The sequence below is a fragment of the Phycodurus eques genome, chromosome 8 (genome assembly GCF_024500275.1).
Source record: "Phycodurus eques isolate BA_2022a chromosome 8, UOR_Pequ_1.1, whole genome shotgun sequence".
NCBI classification, from domain to species: Eukaryota; Metazoa; Chordata; class Actinopteri; order Syngnathiformes; family Syngnathidae; genus Phycodurus; species Phycodurus eques.
The window spans coordinates 10,255,436-10,275,478 of NC_084532.1; the positions used below are offsets into that span (position 1 = coordinate 10,255,436).

The 20,043-nt window shown below is 43.2% G+C and overlaps 1 protein-coding gene across 1 annotated transcript in view; it reads right to left on the reverse strand.

The window, feature by feature from the left end:
* Positions 1-19,572, reverse strand: part of obscna (obscurin, cytoskeletal calmodulin and titin-interacting RhoGEF a) — a 48,140-nt gene extending 28,568 nt beyond the window's left edge. The window contains 24 exon segments of the mRNA XM_061682970.1: positions 276-542; positions 1,189-1,455; positions 3,533-3,799; positions 5,914-6,180; positions 6,300-6,575; positions 7,333-7,599; positions 7,811-8,080; positions 8,156-8,422; positions 10,455-10,721; positions 10,831-11,094; positions 11,179-11,451; positions 12,469-12,735; positions 12,921-13,187; positions 13,279-13,548; positions 13,626-13,892; positions 13,995-14,258; positions 14,345-14,611; positions 14,709-14,978; positions 15,176-15,442; positions 16,602-16,706; positions 16,813-16,974; positions 17,164-17,430; positions 17,511-17,602; positions 19,539-19,572. Of these exon segments, the coding sequence (XP_061538954.1) occupies positions 276-542; positions 1,189-1,455; positions 3,533-3,799; positions 5,914-6,180; positions 6,300-6,575; positions 7,333-7,599; positions 7,811-8,080; positions 8,156-8,422; positions 10,455-10,721; positions 10,831-11,094; positions 11,179-11,451; positions 12,469-12,735; positions 12,921-13,187; positions 13,279-13,548; positions 13,626-13,892; positions 13,995-14,258; positions 14,345-14,611; positions 14,709-14,978; positions 15,176-15,442; positions 16,602-16,706; positions 16,813-16,974; positions 17,164-17,430; positions 17,511-17,550 (5,665 nt within the window). The 5' untranslated portion in view covers positions 17,551-17,602; positions 19,539-19,572.
* Positions 19,573-20,043: the final 471 nt, after the last annotated feature.

Genomic DNA, 20,043 nt, shown 5'->3' on the forward strand with positions numbered 1-20,043 from the left:
ATTTGATAATTTCTCAGGGCACACCCGAAGATTGCTCATGGCAGATTATTGTGCCACGGCACACTGGTTGGGTATCACTGCTGTAGATGGTGCAGATATACCTCACATTACACTTACTATTGACCAGCTGTGTGACTAATAATTGTGGATGATTTCTACTATTAATTAAGTGGGTGAAACAGCATTTCTAATTCTTGGCTGTTTTCACATACATTAACCAAGTAAACTGTGACTTGTGCTCATAGGTAACTTGTATGGACATAAATGAAGCCTACCTCTTACTTTGATATCAGCTGAAGTCACAGCTGTACCAACAGAGCAATTGTATTCGCCAGCATCCTTGAGAGTTAGATTTTTGATCAGCACCTCACACACCCTGCCTTCTTGCTTCATTTGATATTTGGCTCCCTCCCTCAGGAGCTGAGCATCCTTTCGCCACTCAACTGGGATTCCTGGTTTGGAGAGCTCACAATGGAGCGTCACACTGCTCTCCTCCACTGTTTCTTGGTCCTTCAACTTTTGCTTGAATGTCACTGGAATTGCTGAAGGGGGACATTACTGTGATGAATGTACACTTAACCATAACACAACACCACTTAACCACAACAGTAAATACGCTTTTACGAACTAATGAGACTCAATTCCCCAATGAAAAATGCTCTTAATTGCTGCTGCATCACATTGAGAGCCTATAATCTTCTTCTCTTCTGTGTACAAATCTCAGCTCTGGCCTTACTGTGTGGAGTTTGCATTTTCTATCTGTGCTTATGGGGGTTTTCTCCAGCTTCCTCCCACATTCCAAAAACTTGCATATTAGTTTAGGTAGGCGTAAAAGATCTTATCTTATCTTAAGGTCTGTATGTGGCCTGTAATTGGCTGGAGTCCAGGTTGTACCCACGTCTTGGCCAAACTCAGCTCACGTATAACTCTACTAACGCTGAATAAAATAACAAAAATATTATAAACAGCTCTCAGTGTGATGCAGTACACTTTTACACCACTACAACCATTAAGAATAAACATATTGTTTAATTAATAATACATCTTTCAAAAGTCAAGATTGTGCCACATATCTTTGAAAAGGCAGCATTGTTGATGCAGCTAGTGCTGTGGCCAGTAAGTTCATGCAATTATCTTTATCTTTAAATACATGTAAAATTGTGTTCCCATAGGTGCAGTGTCTCTCACCAGTTATTATAACTGTGGCAGTACTTTTAATGTCTTCGCAAATGCAGCTGTAAACACCACTGTCTTCAGGCTGACTCTTTCTGATGAGCAGTTCCAGTGTGGAGCCTCTCTGCTTGAGCTGGTACCTGTCACCATCGGTCAGCACTTCATCTCCCTTTATCCACTGAGCACTGAGATCTGCTTTGGAGAGCTGGCAGCAAAGCATTACTCCGTTGCCCTCAAGCACTTCAAGATTACACAGTTCACGGAGGAATTTGACAGGTCGTTCTAAAAACAAGAAGTATTGATATTTTTACCAAAGGTAACACTACTGTATACATATTCTGAGTAACAATCGGTATCACTCAGCTTAGTCTTTTTGGGGGGTTGAATTGATGTTGAATTTTGTGTGTTCTATCAAAGTAAAGATGTTATTTGAGTGTCACTAAATCACATCATCCACTTTACTGGGGGAAAAAAAGCATTTGGACACTAGGCTATTTCAACAACATGATGTAAAAATTAAAGAAAATAGGGAGTTATTTGCCACCTTGTAGCTATGTTTCTACCTGATTGTATCAGAGTGTTGGATGAGAGGCCCTGGTTAAGTTTTTCTGCACCAAACTCATCTAAGCATGCCGTATAGACATTTGCACTTCTGCCATGCTCGAACAAAAATAGCCAGTGCCCAAACTTTTCCCACAAATTTGGACGCCTATAATTATCCTAAAAGTCTTGAGATAAAGAATGGATTAATTCAGCTAGAACTATGGGCTGTCAATCACGAATTTGGAGTGCATGTTCCATATAGAGTGGGTTAGTAGCTAATTTTCAGTGGATTGACTTGCTCACAACTGGACTGTTCTTTTTGTCTTAGAAGACGTTTCGCCTCTCATCGAAGCAGGCTTCATCAGTTCATGCAACAAAGCTTAGTGAGGATGCACTAGCCAGTGTTTGTGTGGAAGACTTAACTATTTATACTCCAGCTTAGAAGCCTGCACCACACCACATATGGAATCTTTCTTTTGGAATGCAAAAAAGGGGGGAGCCGTTAAGCCGCCTGGCCGTGAGGCATTGTCAGTCCACCAGAGTTGTTGGGTGGAAACTCGCTCATTGATATTCCATTCAGTTGTAAATTGGTTGTGGAGTTACCTAATGATCAAGGAGGCCGTGCTGTTTGTTGGAGGCAGAATTATTGAGTTTCTTTGGAATGGACAAAGGGATGGCATTGTAAGTAGGAGATGATGAGGTGATGTCGTAAGCCCCTTCAGTGTTCAGTGATGGTTTTTCCGGCTTTGTGTATATGACCTCTCGCTCCCCTCTTTCAAACCATCTGTCTTCCCTGTCCAGAATATGCACGTTTTTGTCGTCAAAAGAGTGCTGTTTCTCTTGGAGGTGCAGCTGGAGAGCTGAGTCTGGACCTGAGGTGTTTGCCCGTCTGTGTTGTGCCATGCGTCTGCTCAGTGGTTGCTTGGTTTCCCCAATGTACTGTATGTATCTGTGCATTCCTCACTGCACTTGACCGCTTACATCAGATTGCTTTTCTGAATGTGTTGTGTCCGGTCTTTGGAGTGTACCAGCCTTTGTCTTAGAGTGTAACCAGGTTTGAAGCATATCGGAATGTTGTGTTGGTTGAAAATTCTTCTGAGTTTCACAGACAGACTTGATACATACGGAATGACAATATTGTTGTGTCTGTCACGCTTTTCTGTCTCATCCACCTTGCTCCTGCTCCTTCTGGAATTGGATACACTTTTCACAAATGACCAGCTGTGGTAACCACAGGTTTGGAGGGCCTCCCTCACATCTCTGTGCGCTTTCTCTTTGCCCTGTGGACTGGTTGGAACGTTATCAGCTCTAGGTTGTAGGATTCGGATTAACGCACAATTTGTGTTCCAGAGGGTGGTGTGAGTCCTTATTGTCTTTGACATCCTCATGTGTAAACTTGATGTTATTGTCTACTGAGTTAATGTGCTTGGTGAAGGCTTGCACTGCTTCTCTCCCTTTTGTGCATTCCAAAATAAAGATTCCATATATGGTGTGGGGCATGCCTCTTAGTTGGAGCATAAATAGTTGAGTCTTCCATCCAAACACTCTCTTGTGCATCCTAACTAAGCCTTGTTGCATGAACTGATGAAGCCTGCTCGGATGAAAGGCGAAATGTCTTCTAAGACAAATAGAACAGTCCAGTTGAAATCGATTCAATGCCCTGAGAATAAAATGACCTGGATGAATGAGAATATTCACAGGTTACTACGTAATAGGTGCTCACAAGAGAAAACATTGCCCAAAATTGGAGGCAATAGGTTTAACCAGATTAGCTTTAATGTTTATTTATTTATTTCGTGAACTCCTGTATACTGACCATTCACTGCGAGCCGAGCTGTAGTACTTTCTTCATCACAAATGCAAGTGTAATCACCAGCGTCTTCGAGAGTGATTTCGCCAATAGTCATCTCCAGCTGCAAATCCTTCTTCCTCATCTGGTACTTGTTTCCTTGCCTCAACACCAGCCCTCCTCTCCTCCACTCGACAGAGTGGGCAGGTTTGTTAAGTTCACAGCGCAGAAACACACTGTTGCCCTCAGTCACCTCCTGGTTGGCAAGCATGAGCGTGAAACGTGGTGGTAAACCTGTCGGGTAGGAAAACTGTTAAAAAAAGTAAGGCACAAGAAAACCGGAAGACAGGCCGCTGCCAGGAATTTTGGGCCCTCCACATCAATGCCAATTGAAAATTCTATATACAGGGACAGTCAATATTCAATTGTCACCACTGCACCAACCACAAAACATTCCCCAATCCCTCCCCTACCCTGCACCCCTTACACTGCCCATGCCTGAAGAATACCTGAATTAATAAAAGGAAATAATTGAGGCACCTTAAGAGGTGTAGCACTGGACACAATTGTGTATGTGATCTGGTTCTGTGTGCTGTGCAAGACAAATACAGCCAAGAGTGTGTTGAATTTTCCCTTAAGGGATAATAATACATGCCCTGTGACTGATCGGTGACCAGTTCAGGGCATAGTCCGTCTTCCACCCTAAGTTGGCTGGGATAGGCTCCAGCACCTCGCGACCCTGAACAGGATAAACGGTATTGAGAATGAATGGATGGATAATAAGATGTAAAATGAGATTAAGGATACATGGAAGGAAACAAATTATTCTTATCCATTCTGACTGTGAATCCATCCATCCATTTTCTTCTGCTTAACCGGAGTTGGGTCACAGGGGCAGCATCTTAAGCAGAGAAGCCCAGACTTCCATCTGCCCCGCCAGACGCTCCCAGGTCAGCCGGGAGAGGTATTCTCTCCAGCGTGTCCTGGGTTGTCCCCGGGGCATCTTTCCAATGGGACGTGCTCGGAACACCTCATCAGGGAGGCATCCAGGGGTAATCCTAATCAGATGCCTGAGGCACCTCATCTGGCTCCCCTCGATGCGGAAGAACAGCGGCTCGAGTCTGAGCCCCTCCCGGATGACCAAGCTTCTTACCCTATCTTTAAGGGAGAGCCCAGACACCCTGCGGAGGAAACTCATTTCAGCCACTTGTTTCAGTGACCTTGTTCTTTCGGTCACAACCCACAGCTCGTGACCATAGGTGAAAGTAGGAACATAGATGGACTGGTAACCCAAGGGTTTTGCCTTTCTTTTACCCTATCTCTAAGGGAGAGCCCAGACACCCTGCGGAGGAAACTCATTTCAGCCACTTGTTTCAGTGAGCTTGTTCTTTCGGTCACAACCCACAGCTCGTGACCATAGTTGAAAGTAGGAACATAGATGGACTGGTAACCCAAGAGTTTTGCCTTTCTTCTGAGCTCCTTGTTCACCACGACCGACCGATACAGAGTCTCCATCACTACAGAGGCTGCAACAATCCGCCTGTTGATCTCCCTCTCCATTCTTCCTTCACTCATTAACAAGACCCTAACATACATGAACTCCTCCACTTGGGGCGGGATCTCTTCCTTGACCCGGAGAGGGCAATCCACCCTATTCTGACTCTGATTTTTATCCCAGCTCCTTGGCCCTCGACTAAGAACCGCTCAAGTGAGAGTTGGAGATCACGGCTTGATGAAGCCAAAAGAACCAAAAAGCAGAGACGCAACGGTGAGGCCACCAAACTGGACCCCCTCAACACCTTGGCTGCACCTAGAAATTCTGTCCATAGATAATGAACAGAAGCGACAAAGGGCAGCTTTGGCAGAGTCCAACCTTCACTGGAAACTGACCGGTTATACAGAGACCGAACAGCCCTTATCAAGGATTCCGGTATCCCCCCACAGGACCCCCCTCCCCCCAAGGGACACAGTTAAACACCTTCTCCAAGTCCACAAAGCATTTGTAGGCTGGTTGGGTGAACTCCCATGCAGCCTTGAAGATCAGGATCTTCAAGGGTGTAGAGCTGGTCCACTGTTCCAGGGCCAGGATGAAAACCACACTGCTCCTCCTGAATCTGAGGTTTGGCTTCCAGACTTCCATTCTGACTGTAATATTCCAAATGTGCATTGCATTATCTGATATTATTTCTTCAGAATGACAATGAACACAACAAATATTCCAAGGGCACGGCACTGCTGTGCTGTGATTTTATGCAAAATGTAAAATCATTTGTCCATCTGCTGCATTCAGTTTTACATATTAGATTAGTACATTAATGACATTGATTATCTTGATAATTCATGAGGAAAACAAAAGTAAAGTAAAATGTATTAACGTGACTGGGTTGTGTCCGACTTTGTCAATTCACCTTGGACCGACAGCTCGGCAGTTGATTGGCTGTCCTTTGTCTTGCAAAAGTATTTCCCAGCATCGCTATCTTGCACGTTGTTGATGATCATCTTCGTGTACGGCCCTTCCTGCTTCATCTCATACTTGCCTCCACTGCTCAGAAGCACTCGACCTCTCCTCCACTCCACTGGAGTTCCAGGTTTGGAGAGCTCACAGCAGAAAAGTCCACTGTCACCTTCCTTCACCTCCAAATTCTGGAGCTTACGTTTGAATGTGACAGGAAGTGCTGTTTGGCAGAGCACACACAGATTTATGTCGTCAATCCAGAAATATTCCAATATCATATCTTATACTGTACTTCTGTACTGTATATCTTATACTCTTATACTGTATGTACTGACTTACGTTTCACTTTGAGTTCAGCAGTGGTTTTCTCATCTCCTGTAATGCAGCTGTACCTCCCCGCATCTTCCGCTTGAACATTGACAATGGTCAACTGAGCTGTCTTCCCTTCCAGCTTCAGCTGGTATTTTCTTCCAGACATCTCCTCAGGCAGCACCTCTCCATCTTTCTGCCACTCTACCAGGACATCTGTTTTAGACACTTCGCAGCGCAGTGTCACACTATTGCCTTCTTCTGCCTCCTGGCTTTTCAGACTCCCGTTAAACGTGGCGGGAACAGCTTCACAAGAACAAAATAGATGTTTCAGTTTGTGGCATATAGTCAAGGAAAAGCACTAATTACCGATGATCCACTATATAGACATAATGTACCGTAACACTGACACCCAGCACTAGCACCAACAAGAGGTGCATTGGATTCAAATACTGTATATGGAGTTGGTATCATGTTTGCAGCGTCTACCTTTCTGGGAAGACTTTCTATAAGATTTTGGGGTGTGCCTGTGGGTCCATTTGTGAGGTCAGGGATCTAATGTTATACCTGAGAGAGGGCCTGCCTTAAAATCTCTGTTCTACTACATCCCAGTGTCAGGGCTCTGAACGTTGTACCACACCAAACTCATTCAACAGCAAAAACAGCCTTTGCTTGACTCTTCTGTCAAGGTAGCAAGCATAGCAGAATTATAACATCAAAAACTGAGATAAAGGGGTAGCTAATAGGCCTAGTACAGTCACTGATTAGCAAAAATAGCGATTGGGCTATGTCCAAAGACATTTGTTGTGTGGGTAAGTAGCTGTAGTGGCAATGTTTTAGACCAGTGGTTTTCACATTGAGGAGCTTCTCCCCAAAATTAAAGGATTGAAATCCCCGTTTCAGACTATTAAAGTCTCTTGAAATACATGTCGTTTTTACAACAGACATGATATCATGCTAAGCAATCATAGCCATAAGAACTTTTGCACTTACGATAACTCTGCTTAAAACCAATGTATCAAGCTCGTCAGAACAAACAACATTTGCATACTGTGTAACATACCACTGACTTTAACAGTGGCCTTTGTCTTCTGGTCTCTGCAGACACAGGTGTAGATGCCACTGTCCTCTGGTATTGCATCCCTGATGGTCAGCTCCAGCATCGAGCCTCTCTGCTTCATCTGGTACTTCTCACCATCTTCTAGCAGCTCACCGGCCAGCCTCCACTCCACAACGACGCCAGGCTTAGAGATCTCACAAGATAGCATGATGTTGTGTCCTTCCTCCACTTGAAGGTTCTTCAGCTTTTGTTTGAACGTGATTGGGAATGCTAAAAATGTGTACGTATGAATAGAAATTTAAAAAAAAGAATAAATCATTGTCCAAGAAAGTGTATTTTATATCTATCTTCACTAAAACATAATGGAAACATAAAAACATCAAAGGTCTTTAAAATGTATATTGCACTGTATTTTGATAAATTAATGTTAGTACCATTGTTGCAGACAGTAAACTGACAACAGTTTAACTAAGTACTGTACCATTCACAGTGAGAGTCGCTGTGGTCTCTATGCTCCCGCAAATGCATGTGTAAATGTCGCTGTCCTCTGGCGTCACATCCAGGATACTCAGTTCAATCAGTGTGTCCCTCTGGCGAATGTGATATTTGTCGCCGTTCTTGATGAGCTCATCCCCCCTCTTCCTCCACCCCACAGAGAGAGATGCTTTGGAAAGCTCACAGCGTAAAGTTGCAGTGCTGCCCTCCTCGAAGGTCATGTTACGCAGCTTCTGTTTGAAGGTGAGCGGCAGAGCTGTGGAAGGTTCAGAAACTTTTAGAACCAATGAATCAAGATTTTATGGTATTTTATCAATTGACTATTTGCTACCTTTGATTTTGACAGTGGCGGATGTGACTTGATCAGCACACAAACACTTGTAGAACCCACTGTCCTCAGGAACAGCTTTCCATATTAAAAGCTCCACGGTTGTGTCCCATCTTCTCATCTGGTACTTCACTCCATTCTTCAACACTTCTTGCGCCCTCATCCATTCTATTGGTATTCCAGATTTGGAGAGTTCACAGCGTAATATGACATTGCTCCCTTCCTCTGCATGCATGTTCTTCATCTGCTGGATGAATGTAATCGGAATAGCTGGAAAAGAACAAACGAATAAAGATAGGAGGTCAGTTAAAGGGGAAATCTTTACTCTCATTGGACACTTCAATATGTACACCTGCACAATATAATAAGATTCAAATCAAGAGCTGAATACAAAAATCTATTGGAAAGATAATAATGGTCAGTTTTAAATGACGATTCAAGAGGTATTAATTAATTCGAAAATATGTATTTCAACAATATTTTATTCCAATGGAGGAACCCGGTATGCTTATTTTTATGTTATTCCCAATTCAATATCCATTAAAAAAATATTAACAGTTTAATTTGAACAGGGCTTTTTGCTAAAACCTGATTGTTTTGTTGTACATTTTATTATGTTACATATACAGTACCAGTAGCTTAAATAATTGGGGGATGCCGGGTGGGCTAGATCATGGTCATCTATAATAGATCTATAATAGATCTAGTAGCATTACTTTTGTTATAGTTTACAAATGTGTACAATACAACTGCACTGCATCCATTTTTTTTTACATTTTTTTTTCATTTTCCACATCTCTTATAGCTCAATATTGAAATAATTACAGATTAGACCCATATTTCAATATGGTTTGGTTCAGTTCTACATCACTACAAACTACTGTACATCAATTATTACACAATAGTGATAGTCTTTGACTGAGTTTTAGTGTGAAAAACCTAATTTAAAAAAAAAAATGCTTTATGTCCAATATGTGAGAATATGATACTACCTCTAAAAAAAAAGGTTTATTAAACAGAACAAGGCGGCACGGTGGCCGACTGGTTAGAGCGTCAGCCTCACAGTTCTGAGGACCCGGGTTCAATCCACCTGTGTGGAGTTTGCATGTTCTCTCCCCTGCCTGCGTGGGTTTTCTCCGGGCACTCCGGTTTCCTCCCACATCCCAAAAACATGCATTAATTGGAGACTCTAAATTGCCCGTAGGCATGACTGTGAGTGCGAATGGTTGTTTGTTTGTATGTGCCCTGCGATTGGCTGGCAACCAGTTCAGGGTGTACCCCGCCTCCTGCCCGATGACAGCTGGGATAGGCTCCAGCACGCCTGCGACCCTAGTGAGGAGAAGCGGCTCAGAAAATGGAATGGATGGATAAACAGAACAACCGAGTAACTACTTTTCAAGTTTGCAAATATTGACACACAGTTAACAACAACAGTCATAGCGTGTTTGAGGTAGGATGGCTTCATAACTAGAACTGAACTAAAATATAAATATAATGTAAAAAACTTGTTTTTCATGGGCTGAACCATCCATCCATCCATTTTCTACACCGCTTATCCACACTAGGGTCACGGGTATGCTGGAGCGTATCCCAGCTAACTGCAGGCGGAAGACGAGGTCCACCCTGAACTGGTTGCCAGCCAATCGCAGGGCGCATATAAACAAACAACAATTCACACTCACATTCACACCTACAGGCAATTTAGAGTCTTCAATTAACCTACCATGCATGTTTTTGGGATCCATCCATCCATCCATCCATCCATTTCCTGAACCGCTTATCCTCACTAGGGTCACGGGCATGCAGGAGCCTATCCCAGCTGACTTCAGGCGAAAGGCGGACTACACCCTGAACTGGTCGCCAGTCAGTCACAGGGCAATGTTTTTGGGATGTGGGAAGAAACCGGAGTACCTGGAGAAAAGCCACGGAGGCACGGAGAGAACATGCAAACTCCACACAGGTGAGGCCGGATTTGAACCCCAGTCCTCAGGAGATGTGATAACCAGTCATCCACCGTGCCACCATCAAACAGCCCCTTTCTCCTAAATATTGTTCACTGATCTGTACCATTGTTGCAGACAGTAAACTGACATCTCTGTTAGACAGCACATCACTTTTGCCGAGATAATCCATTCCCTCACAGGTGTGGCAGATCAGATGCTGATTAGACAGCATGATTCTTGCAAAGTTGTGTCTTGGGCTGCCCACAATAAAAGGCCACGCTAAAATGTGCAGTTTTAATGTATTGTGGGGTAGGATGTTAAAGAAACTACGTAGACCAAAATCAGGAGCATGGCTTTACCTTGTACTTTGAGCCTTGCAGTAGTGTGGTGGCCTCTGCACTGACAGGTGTACTCCCCTGAGTCCTCTGGCTTCAGTGCTCGGATTATGAGTGAATTGACGGTCTGTCTCTGTTTCATCACATACTTGTCTCCAGGCCTGAGGCTCTCCACGCCTTTTCTCCAGTGGAACTGGACCCCCGGCAGAGAGTACTCACATGTCAGGGTAGCAGTCTCACCTTCGCGGGACTCTATGTTTTGTAGAAGCTTAGTAAACTCCGCTGGGATACCTAAAAGGAAGCAGCAACATAATTAGACAAACACTGTAAAGCAAATTCATTATCATTATAACTCCACAATATTCCATTTGTAGTTTTGATAAAGAATTCCCAATAATACCTTTTACGGTTACAACAGCCCTTGTTGTAACAGATCCAGCACTGCACTCATACACTCCAGCATCACTTTGGCAAACTTCCCGAATTGCCAGCCGAGCCTCGCATCCCGAACGACTTGTAAAATACCTTGACGAGTTCCACATTAGGCAGCAATCTTTGTACCACAGGATGTGACATGGCTTTGAGGTCACGCAGGACAAAACGAGACCCCCTCCTTCAATAGCCTCACAGTCCTCAAGCGCTTTACAAATGGTTGGCCGTCTCTCTAGTAATGTGAACAAGTCAAACCCACTAATTACCTAATTAAATGGAACAAGAAAATAAGAATAAAACAAAGACAAAACCTCACCTCTAACCAACAGTGACGCATATGATCGTTTGTCACCAGCTGCAAATGAGATGGTGCCAGTATCTTTGCGGGCCAGCTGTCTAAATGTCAACGTGTGGTAGCCTCCCGCAAGCATCTGGATCTCATTAAGTTCATTATTGTACAGCAGAGTCTCGTCCAGGTACCACTTCACCACCGTGTAGTCACTGGGGCAGATTTGACATTTGAATGTGACTGTGTCGCTTTCAAGGCACTCGATGTCCTCCAGTTCATCCAGGATCACCACTCTCTGGCCTGACAGAAACAGAAAAATGGACTATAGATCTCACATTGCTCCAATGTTAAGGTTATCAAAATACTAGAAACTATCAGTGTGAGGCAGCACAGGAATCTGTGATCAATGATACATATTTTTTTAAAATACGAATTCACATCGATGTCCTGATCTGAACCTACATTTTATTACCCCAAACCCCAAACCTCGACAACAGTTTCCTACTGTGAAGATTACAGTCAACTGCACACCAAGTGACACGGACGAACACCACTGAATAATTCAGTCACATCGTGCAGTGTGCTGGTTACTGCAACTGGCTTTCATAAGTTGCCGACCGTGTGCGACTAGTTCGGCTGAATTAAAATATCAAATCGCAAATGAATGGTGTCATAGCAGCACAGATGTTGAGGCCAATCAAAATGTTAGGTTATATCATACGATCTTTCACGACCGAAATTATGTTTGCGAGTACCAAGTGAGATCCAGCCCACTGCTGCAAAGCCGTACCAATATATTGTATAGAAAGTAAAGAGTCTTTCTGCCCCTGAAATGGAGGTACGAAAGTTTGCATTCATGCAGTCAATGAATCAGGCCTTCATTGCCAGCAGCCACTCGAATATTTAGTCTCTCCTTTCTTCTTCTTTTCTTCTCCTGCAACAGAAAAATATATATACAGTGGCCGGAGGAATCCTCTTTTTCCTTGACAATCGCACCACGTTGTTTGTGGTTAAATGACGCTTCAAAAGGCTTCAAAAGGTTGTTTCCTGATAAGAACGGCATGAGTGGTGCAATTTATGTTGCAGCAAGTTGGCATAGGTATTTGAGGGTCAATTTGTTTGCAATCGTCCAGTTCCGTCTATTTTGGCTGCATCGCTTGGTTTGCGGCAGGCTTAAGAGCCATGCAAGCAACATTCTCAGACTAGAATTTGCTAATTGAGATTTATTCCCACTGGACAGTCCCTAGCTAAATTACTGCCATGGTCTAAATGAACATCACTGAGCCACACTGATGCAGTGTCTCGTGTTTTCCTCACCCTGCACAGTCAGCTGTGCACGACTCTGCATGGTCCCAGCATCACATGTGTAGATATCTGAGTCCAACTTCTCCAGATAAGTGATGGTGAGTGACAGCACCACACCCTTCTGCCTCATGATATACTTCCTACTAGACTTGAGCTCCATCATGCCCTTCAGCCATTTCACTCGCTTGGCTGGCAGTCGGGTCTCGCACTCCAAGGTCACTTTACCCTTTTCCTCTGCTTGGGTGTCCTTTAACTCCCTTGCAAATGAATGCTGCAGTTCTGGAATGATACACATTTTAGAAATCATGTGTGAATACGGAACATAGCAATCCTACCAATCTTGCAGCCTTGAGTAGGGTAAATCAGTGCCTTATCAACCTATTTTCTGTCAGTGATCAATCTTAAATAAATTTTCATGAGGGAAAATGTAATAATCCAGAAGAATATTTTTCTCCAGTTCCTACCTCTGACCTCTAGCTTGGCACGGGAGGCAACCCCATCAGCCTGACAGCAGTACTCTCCTGAATCTCTGATTGTGGTGTTCTTGATTATCAGCCTTGCGAGGTTCTTTTCCACACTCATCCTATATTTGTGACTCTGCCTGATTAAATGGCCATTTTTCAGCCAGTGGATGCTGACCTCAGGTTTGGTGATCTCACAACTGAGCTCCGCGTCTTCACCTGGCACTGTCTTGGCATTCAACAAATCCCTAAAAATGTGCACTGGCCTCTCTAACATCACAGAAAATACATTAGGGCACGCTTAATTTTTTGTAATATACAGTCAATTCATCTTGCATTGATTACAATACTGGGTATTCACCTTTGACAAAGAGCATGGTCCTACAGCTTAAATCTTTAATTGTAAATATCACTTCTCCAGCATCTGACAAAACTGCATCTTTAATGCTCAACTTGTACTTGCGACCATTGTTGACGACCCGGAAGTGGCTGTTGGAGACAACCACTTGACCGTTGATGGTCCAGAAAGGCTCATCACTAAGATTGTGAGACAGGTGACATTCAAAAGTGCAGCTTTCACCCTCCAGCACGGATGTGGTTTTCAAGCGCTGGATAATAGTGATATGTAAATCTGTAAATACATTAAATTATACAATCATTTAAATATGCACTGTCCAGGTATTTCATGTGTACTGCTCTTCAACCAACCATGTACGGAAACTTTAGCCTTGGTCTGGCTGGTTCCTAGATCACAGGTGTATTGTCCAGCATCATCTTTGCTCAAGCAATGAACAATCAGTGCCATGGATCTTCCATACTGGCACAACTCGTGTTTTTCATCAGGTGTCAGGACAATGCCATTCTTCCTCCAGACTGGAATCACAGACTCTTTGGAAATTTCACACTGTAGGCAGACCTCACCTTGCTCTTCCCCAACTGCATCCTCCAGAGGTCTAAGGAAGACCGCAGGGCGCTCTAAAGGCAATAGTAGCAGTTGTACAAACAACATTTTGGGATTAATCAGAATATTTCTCTGAAATAAATAAAACTATCAGAAAACGTCTTATTATAGCTGACCTTTGACCTTTAAAGTTGTTGTCTCTGAAAGAAGGCCAGCTTTAAAGGTGACCCTGCTTTGCTGGGGTCTCGGTTTCTTCATGGTGAGGCTGTGCATGGTACCCATGTGCTGGATTCTGTTTATGGCGTTAAAATAGAGGCGGACATTGTTGAGGAGCCACTCCACGTTGGGAACCACATAGTTGAGCTCACAAGTGAAATTGGCGACGCCATCCTCTTCAAGTTCCACTGGTTCAAGGTGTTTGACCAGCTTGAGCGTTCGCACTATGATTAAAAAAGGGAGTGAATCCAATGCAAATTGCGTATTCAGCTCAGCTTTGAGCTCAATAAATCATCCTTAACTTACATACCTTTGACTTTAACATGTGCCGTGCTCTGTGAACCCCCTGCCGTGCAGCGATATTGCCCAGTGTCCATTCCTACCAAGCCATGGATTGTCAGCTCTGCACGTTTGCTATCTCTCCTCATTCTGTACTTGTTTGAAGTCTTCAGAGTTGTACGACCTTTAAACCACCTCACCACCCTGGGCGAGGGGGCAAACTCACAGCTCAGAGTGACAGAGCTGTTCTCCTTGGCTTCTACATCTTCCAAATTGCGGACAACTTGAAGGGGCCGCTCTACAGGGAGAGAGATAGTTTACCAGTTCAAAGCGATCCCATCAACCTTCTAACGATCACGGAGAGTATGTATTTGGGGGAGGGCTGTGTTACCCACCTTTTACCGTAAGCTCAGCAGAAGAACGGCTCTTGCCAGCGACAAAAACCACAGGCCCTGACATGGAGCTGTCTGTTGAGGTGAGGCAGAGGCTGTGGATGGTGCCCTCCCTGTAGATATCCACCTCTTCACTCGACTCCAACACCTTTCCATTCAGGGTCCATCTGGGTGGCCTCCCTGACTTCAAGTTGGTCTCCACTTGGAAGAGTGCTGGCTCTGGTTCTGTCACTTCCACTGAGCTCATGCCCCGAACTATGCTCATAGCCTGCTCTGCATGGACAGTCATAATATACAGTACAATTCTGTTACTGACACAATTTACTATTAAGATAATAAATGCTTTAAGATTAGTTCTGTTACTTCCTGGGAACAGCTGTTTTGAAATCCAGAACAAAACTAACATGGCTTTCAACCTTAGCGTTTCCACTTGCAAATGTTGTGCGTTACAATGTCTGTGTATATTTCACCCTCAACTAGAAGCTGACAACAGGTTTTGTCATCTCCTGTGTCACAGGTGTAGGTGTCTTCGTCTGAGGAGCAGATGTCATCAATGGTGAGCTGCCTGTAGACGTCTTGGCTGACAAGTTGGTACTTTTTGCTAGACACAAGCTCCTTCTTGTTCTTGTACCACTTGACCTGAGCGTTGGCCCGAGAAACCTGGCACTCCAGGAGTCCTCTGTGGTGGTACATGGCGATCTTGACTCTCAGGGGACGCATTATTTGGGCTGGCAGCTCTGATGATTGAAAGAACAGGCTGAGGCAATTGCTTTAGGCGCAGTATGTGATAGTGTACATCAAAGAACCAGCATCTCGAAACTGTTTGCCTGTTGGAATTAACTAGAATTTGTTACAAAATAGTAGAGAATTTGGATAAATTTTGGTTTGTCTTTACATTCTGTGAAAATAATTTGCCTAACTTGCTAAGCAAATACATATACAGGAGCAAAATGTAATGATTTTTCCACAGTATGTCTGTGGCATGTCCACCAAATTTGCAAACAACTCAGCATTTGTTAGTTTGTCACTATTGAATTTCCACATATAGGCAGACTGTGCTTAGATGCAGTGGCACTCAGGAAGCTCTGAAATGGTTTTGTATGTAATGCACTAAACCTTTGACTTAAACCTATGACTTAAAGTGCAACCAAGCTCATTTTCATGTTTTGTTTCTAAATACATTAAATATGTTTGGAGACGTGCAATGACTGAGAACAATATACTGTAGTACTGAATTGTTGAGATATGGTTTAAAACGCGTTTTCACCTTCTAAATGTTCCTGATTTTGTGGGCGGGCTAGAAAACAGCCCTGTGACATCACGGGGCTGGGGCGTATACCCCCTATATAAACACCAAGCGCCTTTATTCCATGCAGTGTCCATTCGGTGGAGTTCGACTTCCTTGGTCATCAATAACTTCATCCTGTTCTACCAGTATAACGTGCAATTGGCCGTGAAGCTATGCCCACAACTTGAAAAAATACATCTTCCCTGAATTGTAATGTCTTGTGTTATTTGGGCAACATGTCTTGCCATCTTGGACCCAAGCATGTTGAGTTTCAGCAGTAAAATGGACAAGAGCCGACTCCCCGCCGCCCATTTCCATGAGAGAAGGAAGGCGGTACGTGCATTTGATTGACAGGAGAGGCAGGATTTTCAGAGCTCTCAGCGACACACCGCCAGCGTCTGTAAGCTCAAAGCATGTCTCAATTCTTGACAATTTTTGGAGCTTGATTTCACATACTTTGCGATTTTTTTTAAAATTAATTAATTCATTCATTCTTTCATTGTCAGGCTTGTTCACAAGACTCTCCTGCTGTGATGTGTGAAATTTACAAGTTTCTCCTGTTTGGTTACACTTTAATGCTACAATTGTTGAGCCACCAACAGACTCACCTTTTACTGTAAGATTTGCATAAGATGAGACACGCTCTGCAGTGAATCTGATTTCTCCAGCGTGCTCTGGCCTGACCGACTTAAAAGAGAGGGTGTGTGTTTTACCTGAAACCAGTTTCAGAACAGAAGTAAAACAATTCAGCCTTATTTAAGGCTATTTTTTTAAATATGTTGAGATCATATATACATATATATTAACGGGCTCATTTACCCTGATGTCTGATCTTAATGTTGTCCCCGGGTCGGATCCTACAGTCATCTCTGTACCACCGACCATCAACATCCACTTGATTTACTTCACACAGGAAGCTAACGGACTGACGTTCCACAGTATCAACGTCCTCTAGTTCCTTGATGATGTGGATGTCTTTAGCTAGGAGGAAATTAAAAGAAACAAGCCACAACTAATCCCATATTGAAATCAATGAGGTTTTCATGAATGGTCCATATTAAAGCCACATAATGTTGTTTCTGTTCAGCAGTCTTAAATCAACCTACATCCTGAACTTGATCACATCATTGTCCTGGACCCTAGAGGTCGCAGTCGGTTGTCCTAGCCTACCTCTAACAGTGAGTTTGCCGGAGGTCTGAATGCCATTGGCCTGGAAAGAGATCAAGCCCACGTCTGCCAAAGCCACTCTGTTTAATATGAGAGAATGCGTCTTCCCGTGTGTGCTGATGCGACAGTTGGGCTTGGACTTGAGCCGCATCCCATCCCTGGTCCACACTCCCTCGATGTATGACAGGTTAAGGGTCACCTCAAAGGAGCAGCTCTCGCACTCGGACACTTCCACATCCTCTAAGCCTCTCACCACCTGCAGACGGTTCTCTGAACCATGAAGACAAAAATGGTTTGGTCTATGCACTCCATAACAGATGTTGGCAAGTGCTTTTAAATAAAGAACTTACTTGCGGCTGCTACTATTCCACCAGGTATATTGTCTGCCATACTTCTTGCAATCCAAATGGCTTCTGATCGATTGAAGCCTTTCAGTGTGGCTCTGAAATCACATATGGATTACTGGTAAATCTGTGGATAATGTGGCGACAAAGATGTACTGTACATACAGTTCATTATACTTTTGCCAGTAGCTAAATTAGCGAGCAAACTTTAATCATTGTACCTGAGTTGCTCTACAAAATAGTAACTATAACGATCATGAACACCTGACCTACATCATCTACTTAGACTACTAAGGAGATCCAAAACAGGACCTGTGTTAAAAGTCTGTTTTTACAAAACTAATCATGCTTATACCTGATTGACATTGACAGAAGGTTTGTTTGACTAGCGGAACCACATCTTGCTCAAGGTTATTAGACTTAAGGGGGAACCTAGCCTCAAACCCATTCAGTGGCAAGATGAGCACTTTGTGATATCAGCCAAGTCACAATCATAACAGAGCTTAGATTTGGCCCAAAGCTACAGGAAGGAGGAGAAATTTAGTTAGTACGTTTGTTTTAATTGGAGCGCCAGTCCCCATATGTAGGTTCATAATTTTTAATTTGATACAACATAAAAATGGACCCCCAAGCTACGGCCCGTGGACCCCCAGGAGTCCAGGGACCCCGGTTTGAGAACGAGGGCTCTACAGATCTTGACTAGTTGGAATGTTTATACAGTTTCTATGCATTTGGTGTAGAAATTGTTAAATATATTCCTATGCTGCTGCTTACAGGACACTAAGACACACACACTCGCCTTTGTTTGTTAAAACTGACCACACTACCTGTACGTTAAAAACACACACACACACACACACACACACACACACACACACATGCACCACAGACATACTGCTAACATTCAAGGTGAGAACAGGTGAGAACCGGTTTGATAATGAGCTGCTGAGAGGACTTGCTTCCAAATCCCACAAGAGAAGGAAGAAAGTCCAACATGCTGTATGATTCCACCCTATGGGGTATTATTATGGGGTATTTGCCCCTTAAACAAAAAAACAACAACAACAGAAAACCCTCTGTTTTCACTGACACTATAACCAGCATTTTGTCTTTCTTCAGGCTGAAACAGTGATAGTTGCTGAAAGAATATGTATACTTATTTTTAATCATTTGCATCATATTTAGTGTAGCTCTTGCCAAGCTTAACATGTCCACTCTTTCAAAGTGAAAAATCAATTGGAATACCTTTTGGAAATTCGAAATGCTGAACATATCCATCATGTCATTGTCCACCCTATCAGCAGTTTGCATGTACAGTACATTGTTTGCTTGCAGTTAATATATAAAGATGGTGTGGGAGCTTGACCAGTATGCATTTCTAACAGCATAACAGCTACCTAATACAATAAATATGAAGTATATTGAAAAATCGCAATTATGGGGGGTGAAATGGGGAAGTCTAAAAGGCACTTTATGGTGATATTGACTCTGCTAAGAATGTTACAAAATCCAAGATGGCTGCGTAAAAATCAGTACTTATGGCTTCACTATTGTATGGCAGATCGCCGCAGTGGCATGTCTGACCTCCCCGGCAATGACGAGCAGTTTAATCTCTGTCACCTCGTTTGACTTAGATCATCACCACCGATATAGACTCAGCTGTGATGCTGTCTCTACCAGACTGAATGCCCTCAATTGAGAAAGGGAAGCTAAAAAAAAAACGAACTCACTATGTAACTTCACTATCGGTAGAACCGGGATGTTTACAAGGCTCTCTTAGCTGCCATCTCGGACGGCATCACAGAGCAAAACCTTCTGGATTTCGATTCAATGTGGCTCAACTCACCGTTTAGGCCTAACATCGCAAGAGCAATATCATATTCCCAAGAGTGTCTTTATGATTAACAAATACCATAAAATATATACCATATGTTTATCTTACACTATTAAAATAGCATTTGTCCCTTCCCTGATGTTGTGGAATTATGTCAAGACACATGCCAAGAAACAGAACACCAGCAGTGATGTACGTACCTTTAAATCAGATGTATCCTAAGAGAAATCTGTCCTCACACTGGCTTGAGATATATATATAAAAAAACAAAACACTCTCACACAAAATTGCAAATGTCTTTTTTAACAAAGCCTACAATATTAACAAACAAAGTCAGCATGCATACATTCAGAATATGAGTCTCACTCCCTGAAGGAGACAGCTTCCAGAACTTTTTTTCCCCTGTGCTGTGATGGGGTGATTTAGTGAACAGCTGACACATCCCTCCCCACATACAGACCTCCAAATAGCTCTCTGTCAGCATGGAGGCAAAGATAGCTTCAATCGTGTTAAGTAGAATGCGACTGGCATCAATAGAATCAGTATATTCAGCCAAAATGTAGTAATATTGTATTGGTCAGATACAGCGGCTGAAATAAGTATTTACCATTTTTCTGACTAAATATATTTGCAGAGGGGGTATTGACATGAAGGAATTGACCTTGCCGTTCCAATACTTTTGGAGGAGACTGTACTTCCGATTGT